The 21,442-nt window shown below is 36.8% G+C and overlaps 1 protein-coding gene across 1 annotated transcript in view; it reads right to left on the bottom strand.

The window, feature by feature from the left end:
* Rsrc1 (arginine and serine rich coiled-coil 1) overlaps positions 1 to 21,442 on the bottom strand; it is a 319,301-nt gene that overhangs the window by 123,061 nt on the left and 174,798 nt on the right. The window contains exon 6 of the mRNA XM_028888672.1: positions 5,241 to 5,292. Within this exon, the coding sequence (XP_028744505.1) occupies positions 5,241 to 5,292 (52 nt within the window). The remainder of the gene's footprint in view (positions 1 to 5,240; positions 5,293 to 21,442) is intronic.

The following is a 21,442-nucleotide window of genomic DNA, read 5'->3' as shown; positions in this document are numbered from 1 at the left end:
TATTGTACTGTAAAGTAAATATACATTAAGTCTACAAAAATAAATAGACATTTGGTAATATTCTCTGTCACTCTCCTTTCTGATCAAAAAAGCTCAAGCATTGAAATTATGGGTAGTAAGAGATCAAAAGTCAGGAATCACTGAATTTGCTTCCTAATAAGCTGTGCAAATTTTCATGATACTTGCAAAATGGTGTTAATTATCTAAGATAAAGGATTTATAAAAGCACTTTGAAAACTTTAGACACAATTCAAAGTGTCATAAACATTTAGATGATAAAGCACTATTCATAATATTTCTGTCATGTATTAACTTAAAGTTTACATTTATAAAGTCACAGTATATCAATAGTCATCAAAAACTTTAATGTTTGGAACATGACAAAATTAAGCATCAGTTTTAATTAGCATTTAAATATTTGTGAGGCTTTTAACTTTACTGTGTAGGTGAGAATATAAAGTCTGAGCAACTGGGGCATTTCCTGCATACATGCCATTTGACTTTGCCTCAGTCAGTCGCCTGCCTGGTTGGTTCCCGTCCCATAGACAGGCAGGCACCCCATTCTCCTTTCAGGTCACATGCATCCATTACTTTCTCTGTATCCCCACATTAGGATTTCTTCCCACAATCTCATGACCACCATTCTAGCTTCATGATCTAAATACATATATGCTAATATACACACGTATATAATTTTAATTTTATGTTCTGTATATAATATGGTATTGTGCTGAGTCTGCTTGTTTCACTTAACATTCCCAGTTCTACCCATTTTCTTGCAAATGTCAGGATTTCATTTTTTTTTCAGCCAATTAAAATTCCCCTGTATACATATCACATTTTCTTTGTCTGTTAATCCGCCAACATCTAGGCCAGGTCCATTTCTGACTATCATGAAATATGCAGTAATGAATACAGAAGTGCAAGTATGTCTGTGGTACTCATTAAAGTCCTTCCAGTATATACTCTGGGTAATATGATACTTCTATTCATAGTCTCTTGAGTAACTTCGCTTCTAATTTCCACAGCACACAAGTATGCAAAGGTTTACAACTTCAGATGATCAGTTCTCCACAAATGACTTATATTTTAGAGATTAATAGCTGTAGTTTTATTAGGGTGTTATGATAGAGAAAAAAAAGTAGTAGAGAGAGTGAATAGGAGAAAATAGAAACAAAACAGGAGCAAAAAGTTCCAGGTAGAAAAGAACATAGGCAATTCAGGTTACAGTTATGAAATCTAAGAAATGAATTTTTTAGAGGTTGTTAATCTCTTGGACTCTACATTCTACTACAGAGACAATTGTCCAACTGTGTTCATTTTCGCTCTATTCATAATAGCCAGAAATTTCAAAAAGCCTAGATTTGCATTAACAGATGAATGGATCAAGAAAATGTAGTACATTTACACGATGGAATATTACTCAGCTGTTAAAAGAAACAAAACCATAAAATTTGAAAGTAAATGGATGGAGCCAGAAAAAAAAAAATCATCCTGAGTGAGAAATTCCCAACCAAAGACAAATACGGCATGTATTCTTATATATGTGAATGTCAGCTTTTAAGACTTTTACAGGCATGCTGCAATCCCTATAACCACAGAGGCTGGGTACAGAGCAAGGGAAGGAGGGAAGGTTTTCCCAATTGAGGGAGTACTAAATGGAGAGATGAACGGAAGAAGGGGGTAAGGGGGGGAATGGGGGAGTGACAGCTAATACTGAGGGTCATTTGAGAAATCATATGCAAACAAATACAGTTAAACTGCTTAAAATATATACATATATGACAGAAATATAAATGGAATCACCAAATAATGGGGAAGAAAAATTCTCCATTAGACATTTCTTGCCATCAAGTGAATCTTCCAGTGCCAGAAATGGGTTACATCTAATTGAATTGTTGGTCAAAGAAGCCCCATGGAAACCCCCAATCAACACAGGCAATTGCCAAGACTATTGTTGCTTTCCACAAACTGAGGGTAAGACCCTGGTGTTGAAGAGAATACCTATACAGCTCCCTGAATGGAGAGAGGTGGTGCTAGCACCTACCTAGAGCCTTCAACCCTACTGCTAGTGTTCATGGTGCTGAAAGATACTCTGCATGATACCAGAGGAGAAAGGGAAACGCCGCCCTGCTACAAACCCTTTGATCTACACTAGTCACTACCTGTGAGATAGATTGCTACAATAATGGTACAAAGCTTGTGGGAGTAACCAACCAACACCTGATTGGATTTAAGGCCCACTCCACGAGATGGAACCCATGTCTGGCACTGCTAGGATGGCTAAAAACCTGACTAGATAGGTCGTGGACCTAGGAGAAAACCAAATACTACTGCTCTGCTAAAGGAATATAGCAATAAAATAGTTCCTAATGACATTCTACTATATCCACAGATCAGTGTCTTGTTCAGCCCTCATCAGAGAAGCTTCCAGGATAGAGGAACTAATACAGAGACCCACAACTAGACAATGTGGAGAGAGAGAGAGGGGGATAAGGAGAGAGGGGAGATGGGAGAGAGGGAGAGAGATGGAGAGGGGAGAGACAGAGAGGGAGGGATGGAGGGAGGGGGGAGAGAGAGAGAGAGAGAGAGAGAGAGAGAGAGAGAGAGAGAGAGAGAGAGAGAGAGAGAGAGAGAGAGAGAGAGAGATCTTAAACTTTCCTCTCAGGCAGAAAGATTATAAATAGCCAGTGGAGATGAAAGACACCAAGGAAACAAGGCTTTCTAAACATACCTGAACCAATGCACATGAGAACTCACAGAGACTATGGCAGCATGCACAGGGCCTGTACAGGTCTAAGCCAGATGGGATGCCAGCATTAAGAGGGAAAGTGGACACAAGTCCCCATCCCTAACCCAGACACTGTCTCCTAGTGTCACCCATTCTCAAAGAAAAATCAGTTTTCTCCAAAAGAATCCCATTGAGTATACAAAACATTCTTAGTGTCATGCCCCATGCCCAGTAGTAGATGGCCAACACAAAATGAATGCTTCAGAGATGTTTTGTCTCATAATGACTTGTTTGGGTATTTTTTTTTCTAATCTCACTGCTCTTTGGTTTATATATTATGATTTGGGATATGGTGATTTTATATGTGTGTTTCTCATGCTTTTTCTATGTTTTCTATTTCATTAGTTTGTTTTAAATTCTAGTTTGTTGTTTAAAATTGGTTTGTTTGTTTTTAGAGCTAGAGAAAGAAGGCATGGAGATAGATGGGTGGGAGGATCTGAGAGGGGATGAGGAAGGGGAAATGAAAATCAGAACATACTATCAAAAATTTCTCAATTAAAATGACAGTGTGTGGATCCGTTGCACAGAATCGGTCAGAAACAGTTATAAAACTGTTTTTGCATTGAGAAACACTGGATAATTTTTAGCAAAAAAGTAGCATTATGAAATGGTGCCTGAGACATAATCATGCAGCACTGCTTACCACAAAAATCCTAGCATGAGCTAGGATTAGGCACTTTGTATGTTATGAGTATTTGTTGTCACAATAACCCTGCAAGACAGTTACCATCCTTACCTCTCACTGATGATGGATTTATGACATAGAAAATCTCCAAACCTAAAGACTTTCAAACAGCTTACTTAAATGTGTAATAATCCCTGATTGATACAACACGGAACCATTTGCATATTGCAGTTGAGAATACAAAATCATTTGTTTATGAGGGAAAATTGTTGGGGTTTTAAAGAATTGAAGAATTGCCTAATGTTCCCACAATTATTCTTTTCTGAAAGTACTCTCAGAATCTAAAAGCAAGGGCTCAGATTAGTTTGTGTGCGTTTATAACATTATTCAACAATACTAAAAAAACCAGAAAGAGTTCAAGTGTTTATCACTGGATGAATGCATATGCAAATTGTACACAAATATTTTTCAACCATAAAAGAAATGAACTACCGGTGTGTTATAACATAGATATGATTCCAAAATAGACCACATGACAGATCTAAACATCAACATATTACATATGGCTCTAGTCCCAGGACATCTCAGAGACAGAAAGCAGGTTGGTGGTTGTCAGAAACAAGGAAGAGGAGAAGAAACTATTAAGAGGTTGTCTTAACCAGGCTGATCTCAGGTTCTTCCTCTTCCCCACTCCATGTTTGTATGTTTACTGACATTCCACACCACCCAGCCATTTACTTTCCCTCAGAGGCCATATGGTATCCTTAAAAGTAACACTGGATACTTTTCAAAGAAATATAAAACATTACAGTATTATAGAGCATTCTACTCATTGTAGTAGCATGAAAATCAGCAGTCTGATAAATGAAGTGATAATGAAAAGTAGTGTAAAGTTTTCATAAAACAATTCAACACACTTTATAAAAACCTATCCAATATATTAATACCCTATAATCTCAAAAAGTTATTTCTATAGTAATTTATAGTAACAATAGCTAATACAAGAGATCCTTGAGTCAATATGCACATATATATTTGCTTAAAAATATAATATCTGTTATTTGGTAGTCTGAAATTATCATTGAATCCTCAATTTGTCAAACTGCAGTGTATAAGCTCTTTGTAAACCCTTAAAAGGTAAATAATACATGCGTGCATACACATACATACACACACATATTGCAAGGAGTACATTAAGATTTAAAGTTAAATTATCAGTATGTAGAAAACAGCATGATTTTTAGACATATTTAAAGAGGTAAATAAATGTCTTTGTGAAACTGTACCACTGGGAAATTAAACATGGCATTTTAAGATTAGATGGCAACAGAACATATAGTCCAATGAATTAGTAATTACAGGAATTTGAAATAGCACTGGCCTCATTTTCTCCAAAATAATGGAAATCTTAATCAATAGTTAAGTAGAAATAGATCATAGTCTTAAATAAGAATCACAAAAATTAAAAAACTTCCAGAAGTAAATGTCAGAAAAAAATCATGATCTAGAGCTAAAGAATTTTTTTTCATTTCACCAAAAGTACAATCCATAAAAGATGAAAATCAACATGGATTTCATTAAAATTGAACATTAAAACTAATGCCTGTTTTACCATAAATATGTAAAGAATGACTTTTTAGCACATACTGCTTTATATTAGCAATAAAAAGGTAACATACATCCAAACATATAATGTAGATCTAAACATATAATCTAGATCTGTGAGAATTTCAAAACCAGGGAAAAAACTTTTGACTTGTGTAAGTAGGCTACCAGCCTAAGATTTATTTTTTTATTTCATAAAAGTTAATTTTCAACACTTACCAGCAGCTTCAAGAACCAATTGTAGTCTGGCTTTGGCCTGCTCAGCTGGTGGCTAAAAATTAACCATAAGAGACATTTACAGGTCAGTTTTAACAAACGGATCTTTAAATTAAAGCCCTACTAGGTATAAAAAAGTTAGAAAACCTTACCACAATCACTATTACCATCCATCTAAATTCTATCACAGTAATACTTCATTGCCAATTTACTCACTTTTAATATCAAAATACCTTTTAACTAATATAATCCAAGAATGAGGAAGCTCTTTGGTTGTTACCTAAATTTGTACCAATAAGCAATAACACAAATAACTGTAAACCCAACAAAATGAGGCATTACCATGTATTTAATAACAGATTCTCAAATTGTATGATTTCCTTGCATATAGAAACATTTAGAAGACCTATCTAAATTTAAATAAAGTAACTATTATTTTATATATGGGGGAAGTCAGACCTTAAAATTAAGTTTTCTCTAAATTTCAAATGAGCCATTGTATGGAAGATAAGATATAAGATATCACATGTATTTTCAGTTCCCATTAGCTCCCCTAAAACTGTTGATCAAGAAAATTTTGACTCATTTCTGTCAATAAGGTTGAAACTAACTTTCATACCTAAGATTTCATTTCTAAGATTTTTAGATGATATACTTATGGCAAACACAGAATATACCCAGGTTATAATATTATAACAGATCAGTTAAAAAGTGTTCTTAGAACTTAGGACTTGACTTTGACATACATTTATGAAGATGTCTCAATAAACTAGATAAACAATCTAAATAATACAAAATTTGCCTTATGTGCATAAATGAAAAAATACATAAAATACTTGCAGACCAAATCCAAGAACATATCAAAAACATCATCCACCAGGATCAACTAGGCTTCATCCCACAGATGCAGGGATGGTTCAATAGGCAAAAATCAATAAATACACTCCATCATATAAACAAACTGGAAGACAAAAACTATGATCATCTCATTAGATGCAGAAAAGGCCTTTGACAAAACCCAACACCCCTTCATGATAAAAGTCCTTAGAGATACAAAGTACATTCCTCAACATAATAAAGGCAGTAGCAAGCCTATAGCAACATCAAATTAAATGAAGAAATGAAGAAAAACTCAAAGCAATTCCACTATAATCAGGAATAAGAAAAGGTTGTCCAGTCTCCCCAAAACTATCCTATATAATAATACTTGAAGTCTTAGCTACAGCAACTGAAGGAGATCAAAGGGATACAAATTGAATACAAAGGAGACAAAGTATCATTATTTGCAGGTGATATGATAGTAAATGTATGTGGCCCTAAAAATTCCACTGGGGAACTCACTGAATACAAAATTAACTCACAAAAATCAGTAGCCTTTCTATATACAAATGACAAATGGACTGAGAAAGAAATCAGGGAAATCACAATAGCCTCAAATAATGTAAAATGTCATGGGGTAGCTCTCTCAAGCAAGTGAAAGACTTGTATGATAAAAACTTCAAGTCTTTGAAGAAATTGAAGAAGATATCAGAAGGAAAGATTGTCCCAGCTCATGGATCAGTGGGATTAATATAGTAAAAATGACCACTTTATCAAAAGTAATCTACAGATTCAATGCAATTCCCATTAAAATTCCAAAAGAATTCATTAGAGACTTTGAAAGTTCAACTTCATATGGAAACACAAAAAACTGAGGATAGCTAAAGCTATCATAATAAAAATCACATGGTACTGGCATTAAAACAGACACATTGATCAATTGGATCAAATTGAAGACCCCGTTATAAATCCATATATCTGTGAACACCTGATTTTTGATGAAGATGCCAGAAATACACACTGGATAAAAAGCAGCATCTTCAACTAATGCTACTAATGTCTGCATGTAGAAAAATGCAACTAGATCTGTATCTATCAATGTACACAAAACTCAAGTCTAAGAGGATCAAAGACCTCACCATAAAACCAGATACACTGAACCTGACAGAAGAGAAAGTGGGGAATAGCCCTGAATTTATCAGCACAGGAGAAGACTTTCTGAACAAAACATCGATAGAGCAGGCACAACAATTAACAAATGGGACTTCATGAAACTGAAAAGCTTCTGTAAGGCAAAGGACACTGTCAATGGAAGAAAAGGCAGTCTACAGAACAGGAAAAGACTTTTACCAACTCCATATCCAATAAAGGGCTAATATCTGAATTATATAAAGAACTCAAGAAAAAAGACATCAACAAACCAAATAATCCAATTAAAAAATGAGGTACAAATCTAAACAGAGAATTCTCAATAGAGGAATCTCAAATGGCTGAGAAACACTTAAAGGAAAGTTCAACATCCCTAGCCATCAGGGAAATGCAAATCAAAATGACTTTGAGGTTCCATCTTATACCTGTCAGAACTGTTAAGATCAATAACACAAGTGACAGCTCATGTTGGTGGGGATGTGGAGCAATGGGAACATTACTCTATTGCTGGTGGAATGCAAACTTGTATAGTCACTATGGAAATCAATATGGCAGTTCCTCAAAAAACTGGGAATCAATCTACCTCAAGACCCAGCTATATCACTCTTGGTCATATACCCAAAAGATGCTCCATACTACCACAAAGACCCTTGCTTTATTCTTAATAGCCAGAAACTGGAAACAATCTAGATGTCTCTCAACTGTTCAATAGATAAAGAAAATGTGGTACATTTACACAATGGATTATGACTCAGTTGTTTAGAAAATGACATCATGTGATAAAGAATGATGGAAAATAACCCCTTTCTCCCCAATTTTCTTTTAGTTATGGTGTTGTATTACAACAATAGTATCCTGACTGAAATACTTGTGTAAGAGGAGAGCATGGATATGAAGGGCAGCAAGAGAGTCTGTGATAGGCTTGGTTGTAACCAGAAAAGACGGCAAGATGAACAAAGGTTGTTGGTTGGTGGCTTTGCTTGAATCCAGAGTTTACCCAATTCACATCTCATGATGAACATATAAGGGGAACTCCACAGCTGTGATTTGTGGAGGGGGAAGTTATGATGACATCAAGAAACTCTCTAAGAAATATTATAAAATGTACACACACTCCCAGAATAAACTTATTATATCAGCAAAAAAAAAAATGACATCATGAAATTTGCAGGCAAATGGACAGAACTAGAAAAAATATCATCCTGAGTGAGGTAACCCAGACCCAGTCTGATAAATTTGGTATGTATTCATGTATATATGGCTATTAGCAATTAAATAAATAATAAGCAACCTACAATCTGTAGACCCAGAGAGGTCAGGCATAGAGTGGCACATGTGGATCTCCCTAGGAAAGGAAACTAGACGATTTTAAGGTGGACTGGTGGTGGGTGGGGACAGGAGTGAGATGATAAGGGAGGGAGGGGGAAGTAGGGTTGAGGGAGAGAGTGTACAGAAACAGATGGAATGAAGGGGCATTTTAAGGATGATATGAAAACCTAGTGCCGTGGAAACTTCCTAAAATATATGAAGGTTATCTCAGATGAGGTCTCCTAATAGTGGAGGATATAGAGTCCCAATTGGCCATCTCTTGTCACCAAATGAGTCTTCCAGTTAGTGGGACTGGGTTACATTCAATTGAGTTGTTGGCTAAGGGGGTTACATCGAAATTCTCAAACAATTCAGGCTGTAGCTAAGACAATGGTTTGCTCTCAGAAAACTGACATCTGGGCCCCATTACCAAGAACAACACCCATTCAACTCATTGAACACTGAGAAGATGACCTGGTGCCCACATGGAGCCTTCATCCCTACCTTTTAGTGTCTTTGATGCTGGAAGATACTCTGTAGGCTTCCAAAAGAGAAACAAACACTAACCCAGCCACAAACCCTTGACCTACAATCTGTCCTCCCTGCAAGATCACTGAGGCAATGGTGGCACAGAATTTGTGAGACTAGCTAACCAACGTCTGATTTGACTTAAGGCTTGCTCCACAAGATGGAACCCATACCTGACGGTGCTTGGGTGACCAAGAACCAGAGACTAGATAACCTAGAGATAGAGGGTAAGGCCAAACACTCCTGGTCTAAAAAAAAATTAATAATAAAATGACTCATAATGATATTCTGCTATACACACAGATCAGTGCCTTATCCAGCCATCATCAGAGATGCTTCCTCTGGCAGCAGATGGGAGATGCAGAGCTTCACAGCCCAGCATTACATGGAGAGAGAGTCCTTGGAACACACAGCTCTAAATGAGATGTCTTCATCAAATCCCTCCCCTTAGAACTCAGGGAACACTATGGAAGAGGAGGCAAAAACATTTTAAGAGCCAGAGGGTAGGAGGACACCAGGAGAACAAAGCTCTCTGATTTAAATAAGCAGGGAGCATAAGAACTCACCAAGACTGAAGCAGCAAGCACAGAGCCTACACAGGTCTGCATCAGGTTCTCTGTGTATATATTATAACTTTCAGCTTAGTATTTTTATGGGACTCCTGAGTGTGTGAATGAGTGGGTCTCTGATTTTTGTACCTGCTCTTGGCACTCTATTCCATTTGGTTGCCTTGTCCAATCTCAATGTGATGGGTTTTGCTCTATCTTATATATATATAGTCATGTTTGACTGCAATCTCTTAGAAGCCTGTTCTCTCCTAATGAGAGACAGAAAGGGAATAGATCCAGATAACAGGGAAGGTGGAGAGGAACTGCGAGGAGTCAGGGATGGGTAACTATGATCAGGGTATATTATATGAGAAAAGAATCTGTTTTCAATAGTAGGAAAAAAAAAGAAAAAATCTGACTTTTCACACGTAGTTATGCTAAGCTGAAAGCAACAGGAATGGTATATTTAAAGAGAAGGGGGATGGGTATTCCTGTCAAACAGTAACTCTATATTCAACAAAATAAAGATAAACTAAAATCTTCACAACGCCTGAAACAAGTTTATGCTAGTGTACCTGAACTAATAAGAAATACAAAAGTGAGTCCTCCCTGCAAAAGTTGAAATGGTACCAAATGGTACCTTGAAGCCAACAGGAGTGGTGAGTGGGGAGTACTGTGCAATGAAGAATGTGAATGTAGAAAAAGATGCTGTGTTTTACATTTACTATCCTCTTTTATTTTCTTTAAGGGTCAAATTATAGTTAGGAATATATATATATATATATATATATATACACATATACACACATATATACCTATATATATCATTCATTAAAAATTATACATATTTATATATATTTTAAATTGTATTAATGATTATTGTTATTTATGTATATGCCACTGTTGTATAGCAGTTTCCTCCAAGATTGAAACATTATATTCTTCAGGGAAGTTCATTAAAATAGAAAGTCAACAACTTGGAACAGTTTCAGAAAGTTCCTGACACTGCTGAATCCATTAGGACCCTCCATATGCAAGAGTAAACAGACTCACTCAGAAACATAGCTGCCTAGACAAAGCAAAGCCCAACCAAGCAGCCAAGAACCAAGAACAGCTGAAAGCTGTAGAAGAAACGAGACCAGCCAAGCCACCTGGAAGAGGTTCAGATCAACCCAGGCTCTTGGAAAGGACAACCTTCAACCCGTTGATCTGCCTGCAGGCTGTGCAATGTGGTCCAGGTTCCCAGTTTTGTGAGCTGTCACCTGTGCTGGGGTGGGCTTTGGTGAGGCAGCTGTTATTGAGTCATTCTGTACATAACTTCAGTATTTCTGTAACCCCATTAAAACTCATTGATTCCCCAAGTTCTATTTTGGCAATATCCTTACTTTGGTCTGTCATTGTTTCCCTATCTGGGATGAGTAGACATTTGGTCACATCTCCAAGAACATAATAGCCATGGAGCATAATGGAAAGCAGAAAATAACTATATGGGCTCAGTTCTCTCCTTCCACCTTTATATAGGTTGCAGGGTTCAAGCTTAGGTCTTCAGGCTTGAAAAGCAAGTGACTTTTTCCCACTGAACATCCTGCCAGCCCCACATTGCATTTCAAATGAAGATAAAAGAGATACATTTCCCTTTCACCAACTGCAGCATTCAGGAGATCTGGCCCCACCTCTCATCTGCCATATGGTGATGAGAGCAAAGAAGAGATGCCTCCCACACCTCCACCACCTGCCTCTCATGAGCTTCAGCACTTGGCAGAGTGGTCCTACACCTTGCTTGGGCAACACAGGAGAGCTGGCCCTGGTGATGTAGGTGTAGGTGAGCTGGCCCCGCCCACTGATGCTTACTGCAGAGGGTGAGCTAGCCAGGGCAGTGTTGGATAGCACATCCTAGTTTTGAGGATGAGGGAGAGCTGGAGGGTTGACCAACCCAGCAACCACCCAGGCCCAGAACCAGAGCTATAAATTGGTCCACCCGTACATCCTCCCCATCTATGAACTACTGGAGCACATATAAGGGGCTGGTCCTGCAGATCCAAGGCTGCAGGATATCCATGACATATGGCAATAATAGGATACCCAAGAGGAGTCTCAGTGAGGGCACAGTATGGATAGTATAGCAGAAGCCAGAGGCCTCGAGCCAGACCAATGACTCATTGCAGTGAAACTTGCAAGAAGATTTATGGAATAAAGGGTATACTGTATGACTCACTTGTCACACTACAGCTTCTATGATGAGATTTTTCTTTTCTTTTAAATTTTATTTTGTTTCATCTTGGGTGGAGGGCAGATGCCAAGTGATGGGGAGATGAGTGGGATTGAGATGCATGATGTGAAATCCACAAAGAATCAATAAAAAGTTAAATTAGGGAAAAAAGATACATTTTAATTCAGGGCTATTGCTATTTTTTTGTAACAGTAAAAATGGTGTTTTTCCTTTTGGTTCTAAGCGACAAAGTGATTGCAATGTTTTTAAATGGAATAGTCCAATAAAATTAAAATCATGCAAATTTTACCATGTCAAAACTATATTCTAGTTAGGTAAGAAGAGAAAAAGAAAAGGTAGAAACGAGATAAACTTTTCTAAGGAGGGGAAGAATAAGGGAGCAAGAGATGAAGGTGGAGAGAAGGTGCAAAGAATCAATACAGTGTCTATTGAGAAACCAGAAGACATCGGCTAAACACAACGGAGAAGAAAAGAAAGACTGCAGACGGGCATGGAGACAAGATACAGGAGACAAGGACCAAGAGGAAGACCAGCACAGAGGATTGGGAAACACCAGAAACATGTTTACCATGGGTGCCATGCACACTCAGTAGGAGTATGTAAACATTCAAATATATGTACTTGTCATTTTTAATCTTATTTTCGAGAATATAGTTACAATTCTTCCTCCCTTCCATCACCCCCACACAACCCTCACTGCTCTCCTTCAAATTCATGACCTCTTTATTGTGATTTCATATATATATACCTAAATATAATCTGCTCAATCCATATAATCTAATTGGCATGTATGTTTTCAAGGCTGTCCATTTGACAGTGAACAACAAATTAGTGTGCTCTTCTCTGGTAAGACCACTTCTGCCACTCTCCGCTTTCCTCAATTATATTTTTCCGCACAGAGAATCTACAACTTTTATCAGATTTCAAAGGCATCTAGATTATTTTAAACTAAGGATCAGTCTTCTAAAGTATTAATAAATGGTTTTAAATCCCATTCATTTGAACTGAGGTTTCAAACGCATCCCTCCTCATGTTACCATTTGAGTGATAATTCACTAATATAAGTTAGTTCCTAACTCTTTAATTGTCCATTATTCTTCTTTCAGAAGCTTGGGTCAAGGTTGCAGGAGTGAATAGAGTAAGAACATTCTCTGGGATACAATGGCAGAAGACAGCAAAAGTTTGATCAGCTGGAAGTCCCCTATTCCTGACACAAGGAGCTAAGCCATCCATTTGCTGCATTTAGGAATTATGTTTAGGTTGGTTTTTAAAATGTCTTATGTTTTTGTAATTATAATTACATCATTTCCCTCTTCCTCTTCCTCCCTCTAAACCCCCACATAGCTCTCATCTTCTTTCAAATTCATGGCCCTTTCTTTTATTAATTGTTACATATGTTATGCATATGTTTTTCGGTATGCAATAACAAACTGTTAGTGGACGGAGGCCTTATGGGCTTTCCCCCAGTCTACTGACAACTATTGTCCTTGTTAAGCTCATATTTAGGCAGTCATGTTGGTGAGACTTTATGGTTGTAGCTTCTGACATTAGTATGAGACAGAATCTCACAGCAAACTCCTTGATCCTCTGGCTCTGAAAACATTTCCACACTCTCTTCCACAATGATCCGTGAGCCTTAAGTGTGGAACTTGTTTTGTACACGTATCCATTGCAGCTGGGCTCCACAATTCTGCATTTTGATTGGTTGTTTTTGTTTGTCTGTTTGTTTGTAATGGTCTCTGTTTCTTGCAAAGAGAAGTTCCTTTGATCAGTGGTAAGGACCACTCTTATCTGTGGGTATAAAGATAAATATTTGGAATGTAGTTTGGGATTGTATAGTTAGTAAAGGATTGGTTACAAGTTCTCCAGGATCTATGACTTCACTAGCCCTGTGTAGCTGGCTATGTTTCTAGTACCATAATTTCTCTCTTATGTCCAATGAGAGAGTTGATGGGTTACTGCCAAGGTGTGGGTGTCACTACTACACTCTTACGGCTAAGGCATCATGCTGGTTGTTGATGGGCATCATAGCTGCGAGGACTGTTGGTTGCTTCTCTCCTTTGGAAGCTTGTTTTTGAGACAGGTGTCCCTCTAGAGTGTTCAGAATTGCCTGTGGTTTGTAGCCTCAAGTGATAGTCATGCCTTAGCCTCTCCAATAGCTGCAACTATAGGTATGTAACAACATACCCAACTGCTTACCTTTAGGACCTAAGGCTGTATGATTTTAAAAATGATTTTCAGGTAGTTGTAAAGATCAGTCAGGTTAAAAATGACCCCTCTGAATAGTTCAGAATTGTATCCTGAGCACTCAAAGTAGCTCCTGGAACACTGCTTGAATATAAATAAAATCAACCAAAGTTGAAGTTTATCTATATATTCCATATATCCACTATTGTGATAAGAAATTACTCACACTCCTTTAGTAATAAGTTTCTAGTTTATATGCTTGAGTTAGTTGTGCTTAAGTACTCCAGCTCTATCTCTGGCATCTTTCCATCCTCCTACTAGTAGATTTGGTTGAGATGTGTGTGTGTGTGTGTGTGTGTGTGTGTGTGTGTGTGTGTGTGTGTGTGTGTGAGAGAGAGAGAGAGAGAGAGAGAGAGAGAGAGAGAGAGAGAAGAGAGAGAAGAGAGAGAGAGTCATGGAAGCACTCATCAGGAGAGAGAGAGAGAGAGAGAGAGAGAGAGAGAGAGAGAGAGAGAGAGAGCTCATGGGAGCACTCATCCAGGCATGTGTGAGGTGACTAGACATCAATTTCAGATATCTTTTTATATTGTTCTTCACTTAGTTTCTTTTTTTAAACAGTTCCATTTATTTAGTTTATGTGAGTATGGTTGTAAAAATACCATGGTGTTCATGTAGAAGTCAGAGGACAACTTGTAGGAGGTGGTTCTCTTTCTACCATGTGGCTCCCTGGGATTGAACTCTCATCATCAGGATTGGCAGAAAAAAACCTTACTGGCTGGACCATAAGCTCTTCACTTTATGTTTCTGAGCTAGTCTCTCACTGGACCTAATGACCAGGAAGTGAGGCCACAGGATCCTCCTATCCCTGCCCTCATTTGCCAACACTGGGGTTGTAGGTGTGTGGCATCAAGCTTGGCTTTTACACGGCTGTTAGGAATTTGAACTCAGGTCCTCATATTTACACAAACAAGCACTTTACTCCCTGAGCTCTCTCCAGCCTCAGATTTCTTAAAAGTTGTATTCCTTGAGTCAGCAATACTTTTTAGGCTCCTGAGTGACAGTATCAAGAAAACATAGGAAAATCATGATAAGATTTTTATTCTTTTCAAACAAGAGAAATAATCTTAACTTCTAAAAATGAAGCCATTTTAGATTACTTCTAAAATCTTCTCATTAAGTTTTTAGTATAGTGTTAAAATTCTTGAGACAATAGAGGCATTTAAAACTATAAACCTGTAGTACTTGATATCATAGATCGGATGTATAAAAGATACCATAGACATGCTTTTCAGAGACAGTTATCTGACCAGTCAATTCTTATCATAGACAAACATTTCCTTCAAGGGCAGGGAGTCACTTATCCTTTCCTGTCTTGGATAAGAAGGGGCTCTTAATCATGAGGGGAAAGGATTTAATAGATATACACAGTGTACCACATTAACAAATACAATTTATTACAATGAATTTAAAAAATCTGAACTTGTTAATAAAAATAATTATGTACCAAAAAATGGCTAAATAGGGAAAAGAAGGAGGCAGATATTTTTTAATTGTTATGGTATAGGAGAACATTATTCTGATTAAAATTGATGGGTATAATTTTATAATTTATACCCCTTGTGGGATTTGATCTGCTCACCATTCCTTTCATCAGTCCATATTTTAAAGGTAGTGGAACTGTGAAGAAAGCTGCTGCTGGACTGAAAAGTAATCCAGAAAGGCAGGGGAAAGGCATCTCTCAGGGAAGAGCAAGTTAAAGTCAGTAAACAGACCCTCATAATGATGTGTTAGTTGTCAAACTTATATTCACCAAATTCTGAATATGTATCCGTCCATCACTCCAAGTTTCCCCTGCTCTAGGTTCCAACCCTGAAGCCTCCTCCATCCCAGGCCTTAATAGTTACACACCCTAGGCAAAGAGAAAACCCAAATTAGATACTTAGGGTACAAAACACCCTTAACAGACTTTGATATTGAGGAAGACAGGACATCAAGATTCCTTCCTTAATCTCTGACTAAAGTCCAACCAGGAAGAGCAGTTACATCATATAGGCAATAGGGAAGTGCCTTGTATTCTTGGCAGAACTGAGTGGGGTCAGCAGGAGAATGTTTCAGAGGAATACTTTAAAAGGAACAGTAATGACCCTTTTCAGTTTTATTTAAATACTGGACATATATTTGAGGATGCATATGAGGCAAGATTCCTCTAAACTGCCACAGAAATTAGGGGATATTTTACTCAAAATACCAGAGTAAAGTCTGAAAGATGCTTTTTGTAATCAGAAAGTTTAGTTCTATTTTAGCACAGACTTTTAATATTGTTCAAACTAAATACCAAGAAAAATCTAGACTCTTGACAGGATTTTCAAATATAGGTTTTAATTTTTCAAGTTGTATTAATTGAAACTTCTAAGATTATTAATTCTATGTGAAATTTCTATAAAAGGTAAATCAAAATACTACTTGACTCAAGAACAGAAATGAGGGGACACAATGATTTTTTTTTTTTTTTCCGATTGCACTACCATTTGCTCTCTTTGTACCAGACCATGTTGAACAGTGCCACAGCACTCAATCCAAATGAGAGATTAGCAAGAGATGGCACAGGAAGGCACTGGGAGGAGAATGAGGCCTGTCACACAATAGAGACAGGACCCTACCAATAGAGCCTGAGCTTTACCAACACTTCTCTCTTAACATTCAGACTGGTAGTGAGATATCTTAGCATATAGCTGTCTGTCATGGCAACAGCAGTGTGCATGAAGGTATAGACTGTTTAAGATTATTGTGAGCTGGGCATAATCATGCGTGCCAGTGACTTCTAAACACAAAATGTTGAGGCAGGAGGTTCATGAAGTCCAGACCCCTGTGGGTTATTGTGACAATCTGTTTTAAAACAAAAACAAACATAAAAATAAAACAAATAAAAGAATTGTTGATTAGTATTTAAAGAAACATTTTTGGTTGTACTAATGTGTCTAGATCATTGAAAGGATGGTCTAGTAACTAAAATAAGCTTACAGTCAAAACAGAATTTAAGTGATGATATAAATTTTATAATTAAGATCTAATTACATAAATTTCAGCTGGGCAGCATAGGAAGCATAAAAACAAGCAAAAAACATCTAATAAGTTAAACACTGGACATTCAACATAAGTAAACAATACCTTATTAAGATTGTTAAATCCTTTTCTTTAAATGCTACTTTCATTTATTTTGTAATTTTGTTTTTAGTATGTAAACTTAGGTAAAAGATTTGGATGAAAGATGATTTAGTATACTACAAACACGGGCTCTTGAGTGAGTGGGTTTTAACAGTGTGGGCTGACATTTACTATTTGCTGGTTGTTAAACAGGTCATTTAGACTCTCTACATCTCAATTTCCTTATCTATAAAATCATGAAAATAGGAGTACTGAAATTTCTTCAATAATGTTGTAATTGGGAATTGCTCAAAATTAAAAGTATGAGCTTTTATAGCATTGTTCCTGAGTTTTATGACAAAATTTTCCTTCTACCTTCTTGAGGAACATATTATTGCACGACTTTATTATGAGTACCTCATAGAGTTTAAGTGTGTGTGTGTGAGTGTGTGTGTGTGTGTGTGTGTATATGCGCGCGCGTGCGTATATGAGTGTGCATGTTATTAACTATGGACTTCAATTGAAGTGCTAGGTACACAGTAAGAGTTATACATATTACTATTATGATTACTAGAATTTCATTATTATTACTATGGTTTTACAGCTGTATGGGCATTATCACTACAGGAGCTTATATTTAGTATCAAAGATATACATTATGAAATAGTGTAAAATTCCACAACATAATGAGGTAACAGTATTTATTTCTTCTTACAGAAAGTCAACACCTATGATTAAAATACAAGACATCCAATTCTGAAAAATTATATCTCTATCATTCCATGTATCCTAAGTTATAAATATTTTAGTCAAAACAGAAAACAAACTATTTCTAAAACTTGTAAGAAAAATGACAAGCTGGAAAGCTTACTAATATTTGGGTAACAGACCTTCATTTGAAATTACAAAACACTGTAGCAACTCTTCATACCCACGGATTAGTAGGACTGACAATAGCCAAATCCAGTGTGTTTTATTTCCATTAATTAAGTTTATCTACTATACATGGTTTTATTTAACATGCAAAAATACTGCTATCGAAGAAGCAATCTCAGTGAAAGAAGGAAGTTAAGACATAAATGAATTATCTTTAACACACATTTGAGAAAATGTGTTACATTTTCTCAAAAATCCCAGAATCATCTTTTGTATTTTTTCTGTGGATTCCCATTAAAAGTCAATTACATATGGCTTAGAAACTTTTTATGGATCTTTCAAAACTTCAAATTATTTAAAAATAAAATGCTATCTTAATTACAAGTATAAACTGTATCTCAAGAAGAAGAGGGATAATGTGTAGTTCCATTTTCTATAAAACAATAATAGTTGTCCTAATTTCTTTAGGAATAAAGTAGGATATAAACAAAACCAGACCCCAAAGTATACATTTTCTGTTACTATATCAAGATCACTCTCCTTTACAGGGTCACTACAATTAAATTACTTAATTAGTTTTTTGGTCAAGCATATGCTGAGATTTTATGAAAACTGGTTTTGAAAATAAAATAAAGTTTTTACAGGTGTGGCTTCCTAAAAACATCCCATTAATACACTGTGCTGTATTTTAGATCTAACAGTTGATACAATTTGGATAATAGCCAATAGATGGCACTGTTCCCACTAGGTAGCAAGGACCTTATAGAGGACTCCTTACACACATATTAAGACCAACTATCTGCTCAAATGGCTGAATGTGAATTTTTCATGATGGGGAATACAAATTAAAAATAAAATTAACACATTTGTATTTACTAAATACAGAATATGACAGGCCAAACTAAGGCAAAGCATTTACTTATTTACAAAACTATCTGAGTGACTATCATTAGACACTAGGGATATAAAAGAGAAGCTATTTTCTGGTTTCTGATAATACAATCCTGTGATAAGTAGAATTATCAATGGAGATATGCACAGAGACACAGAGGACCATCCTCAGGGGTAAGTGGATCTGGGAAACTGCTTGCAAGGGAGATGATGCCTCAACTGGTCAGAAAGGAGGGGGATGAACTAGCAAGGACAAAACCATGAAAATAGTAGTATAACAGGGACTCAGCTCAGAAAGGTAAGATTAGCAAGATGTAAATTTGTTGGGGGGGTATATATCACTTGGGGGATCGGCTATCTAAGAAATCTGGGTTTTCTTTCATATGATAGGGATCCATTAAAGATGTGACAGGGAGTGATGTGATCAAGTAAAGTGATTTGCAAAAATCACTTCAGGGGCTGGGTATCCCTGAATTTAAATATGCTAAGACTGGGGGTGGGACGCCAACAAAGCTGTTCTGAATAGTCAGTCCAGGCAACAAGCAAGGAAGATTTCGCCAGAGCAGTGGCAAGAGGGAGGTTTGAGGAAACCAAGGAAAACTGAAGCTGTATCTTGGAAACTGTGTCTTCAGACAGAAAATTCCTTTGTGATTCAACATTCTTGAAGCTGCAGATAGGTTCTTCCTGATGTCTCAAGAAACAAAAGTACCAGAGTATTTTTTCAATTGCCAGACATGCACAGTAATTAATGGTCTGAATCCCCAAAGGATTCCAACTTCACTATGCCATTTGCATTGGGATTTCAGAGCCCCTCCCTTTGGTGAAATTTTCTAGTAGTGGTTCTCAATTCATAGGTGATGACCCCTTGGGGGGGGTCACTTATCAGATATCCTGCATATAAGATATCTACATTATGATTCGTAACAGCAGCAAAATTACAGTTACGAAATAACAATGAAATGATTTTATGGTTTGGGTCACCACAATGTGAGGAACTATATTAAAAGGTCACAGCAGTAGAAAAGTTGAGAACCACTAGTCTGGAGGATCATAGGAAGAAATATCACAAAAGGCAGATCTAATCTCTCATGATGGGAGAGGTGGCAAAGAGTCGGTTGCTCCAGGAATATGCCATCCCTTCATATATTCATAGAAATTACTCTAAAATCCACAGTGCAGAATCAAAGTGCCACCTCCCTCCCTTCTGCAGCCTAGTCCAATCTTTTTGGAGCTTCTATTTTGCTTTGCATTGCTAAATAAACTTCTCTTTAGACTGTCTAATAATTTCAGCTAAATTTAATGTTTTCTTTCAGGAACCAAGAAGAAACCTTCACCCGGGAACAACTGTTATGGCCACAAACTTAAAGGGACTAAGAATGAAGCAGGGACCCAACACAGAGACTGTTCTGAGTAGTGCAGAAAACAAACAAGCTTTAACAAGAGCAGTGGCAACCAGGGTGGAGGGAAAGATACAACGTTGAAAAACACTAAGGGCATGAGTTTTGGTTGGATAGGTTCTTAAATAGAAATTGCAGAGGGGCAATGAGAAATCAAGGCTCATGGTAAGACAATGTATTTTCTTAGCAGTAAAATGTTTTTACTGGTCTACCATGTTTTTAGCTGTATTTCTATCAGTGTACGCTGTTGTGATGATCTTATCAAATCTTTATGCTTTCATATCAACCTGTGGTACTTTTATTTTTAAAACATGTTCAAAAGAATGACTACAAAATGTCTTTAATGTCTGTCTCTTCTATTTATTAGATTATACTGCATGAAGACAGGGTCGTCCCTCCTGATGTGATTTACCTCCCCACACTTTCACTGAAACTGACAGGTGGCTGATGTTCAACAAATACTTGTTCAAGGAACACCTGTCTGATGGTATGTACACTCTGCTTGGCTGTATACTTTCCATTAGATAAATACCACCTTAGGCCACAGTTAGTAATATCCACAAGAGATCATTCCTATTCATTAAGTACTCTAGCATTTTCAGTGATAGCTGGGCTGACTCACATGTCAAATTAGAAGCTACTCTCCAGTATCACGAGGTGCTTCTGTCCATGTCAGCCCTCCCCAACATACATTTTATACAGGAAAGAAAGGTAATTTCTTACCTTCTGATTCTTATCAGGGTCCTTTCTTAATGAATATTTATTTTTTCACAGTGTTTAATCTTTGTGCCCAAACCTACCTTAAAATATAGTTTGGTCAACTTTGTAATTTGACACGTTATACAGAAAATTTTCACCTTCTATTTCAATTTTGAAACTTTACTGACATAAGTGACACATGCTGTACATACTAAAGGTGCAGAATGTGGTAATATGGGATCATTGTGAAATAATTTCTACAATCAAATTCATATCCCCTCACCTCACATATTTGTATCTTTTATGAATATGCATGTGATAAGAATATTAACAATCTAATTTCAGCAATGTCCAGGTATACAGTAAAGCATAATAACTACAACCACAAGAATATAGAATTTGTTTAATCAACTAATAAACTGTACTCTC

This window comes from Peromyscus leucopus, chromosome 6 (assembly GCF_004664715.2).
Source record: "Peromyscus leucopus breed LL Stock chromosome 6, UCI_PerLeu_2.1, whole genome shotgun sequence".
Lineage (NCBI taxonomy): Eukaryota > Metazoa > Chordata > Mammalia > Rodentia > Cricetidae > Peromyscus > Peromyscus leucopus.
Note: the sequence above shows the minus strand (reverse complement) of the source record. Positions and strands in the feature narration are given on the sequence as shown.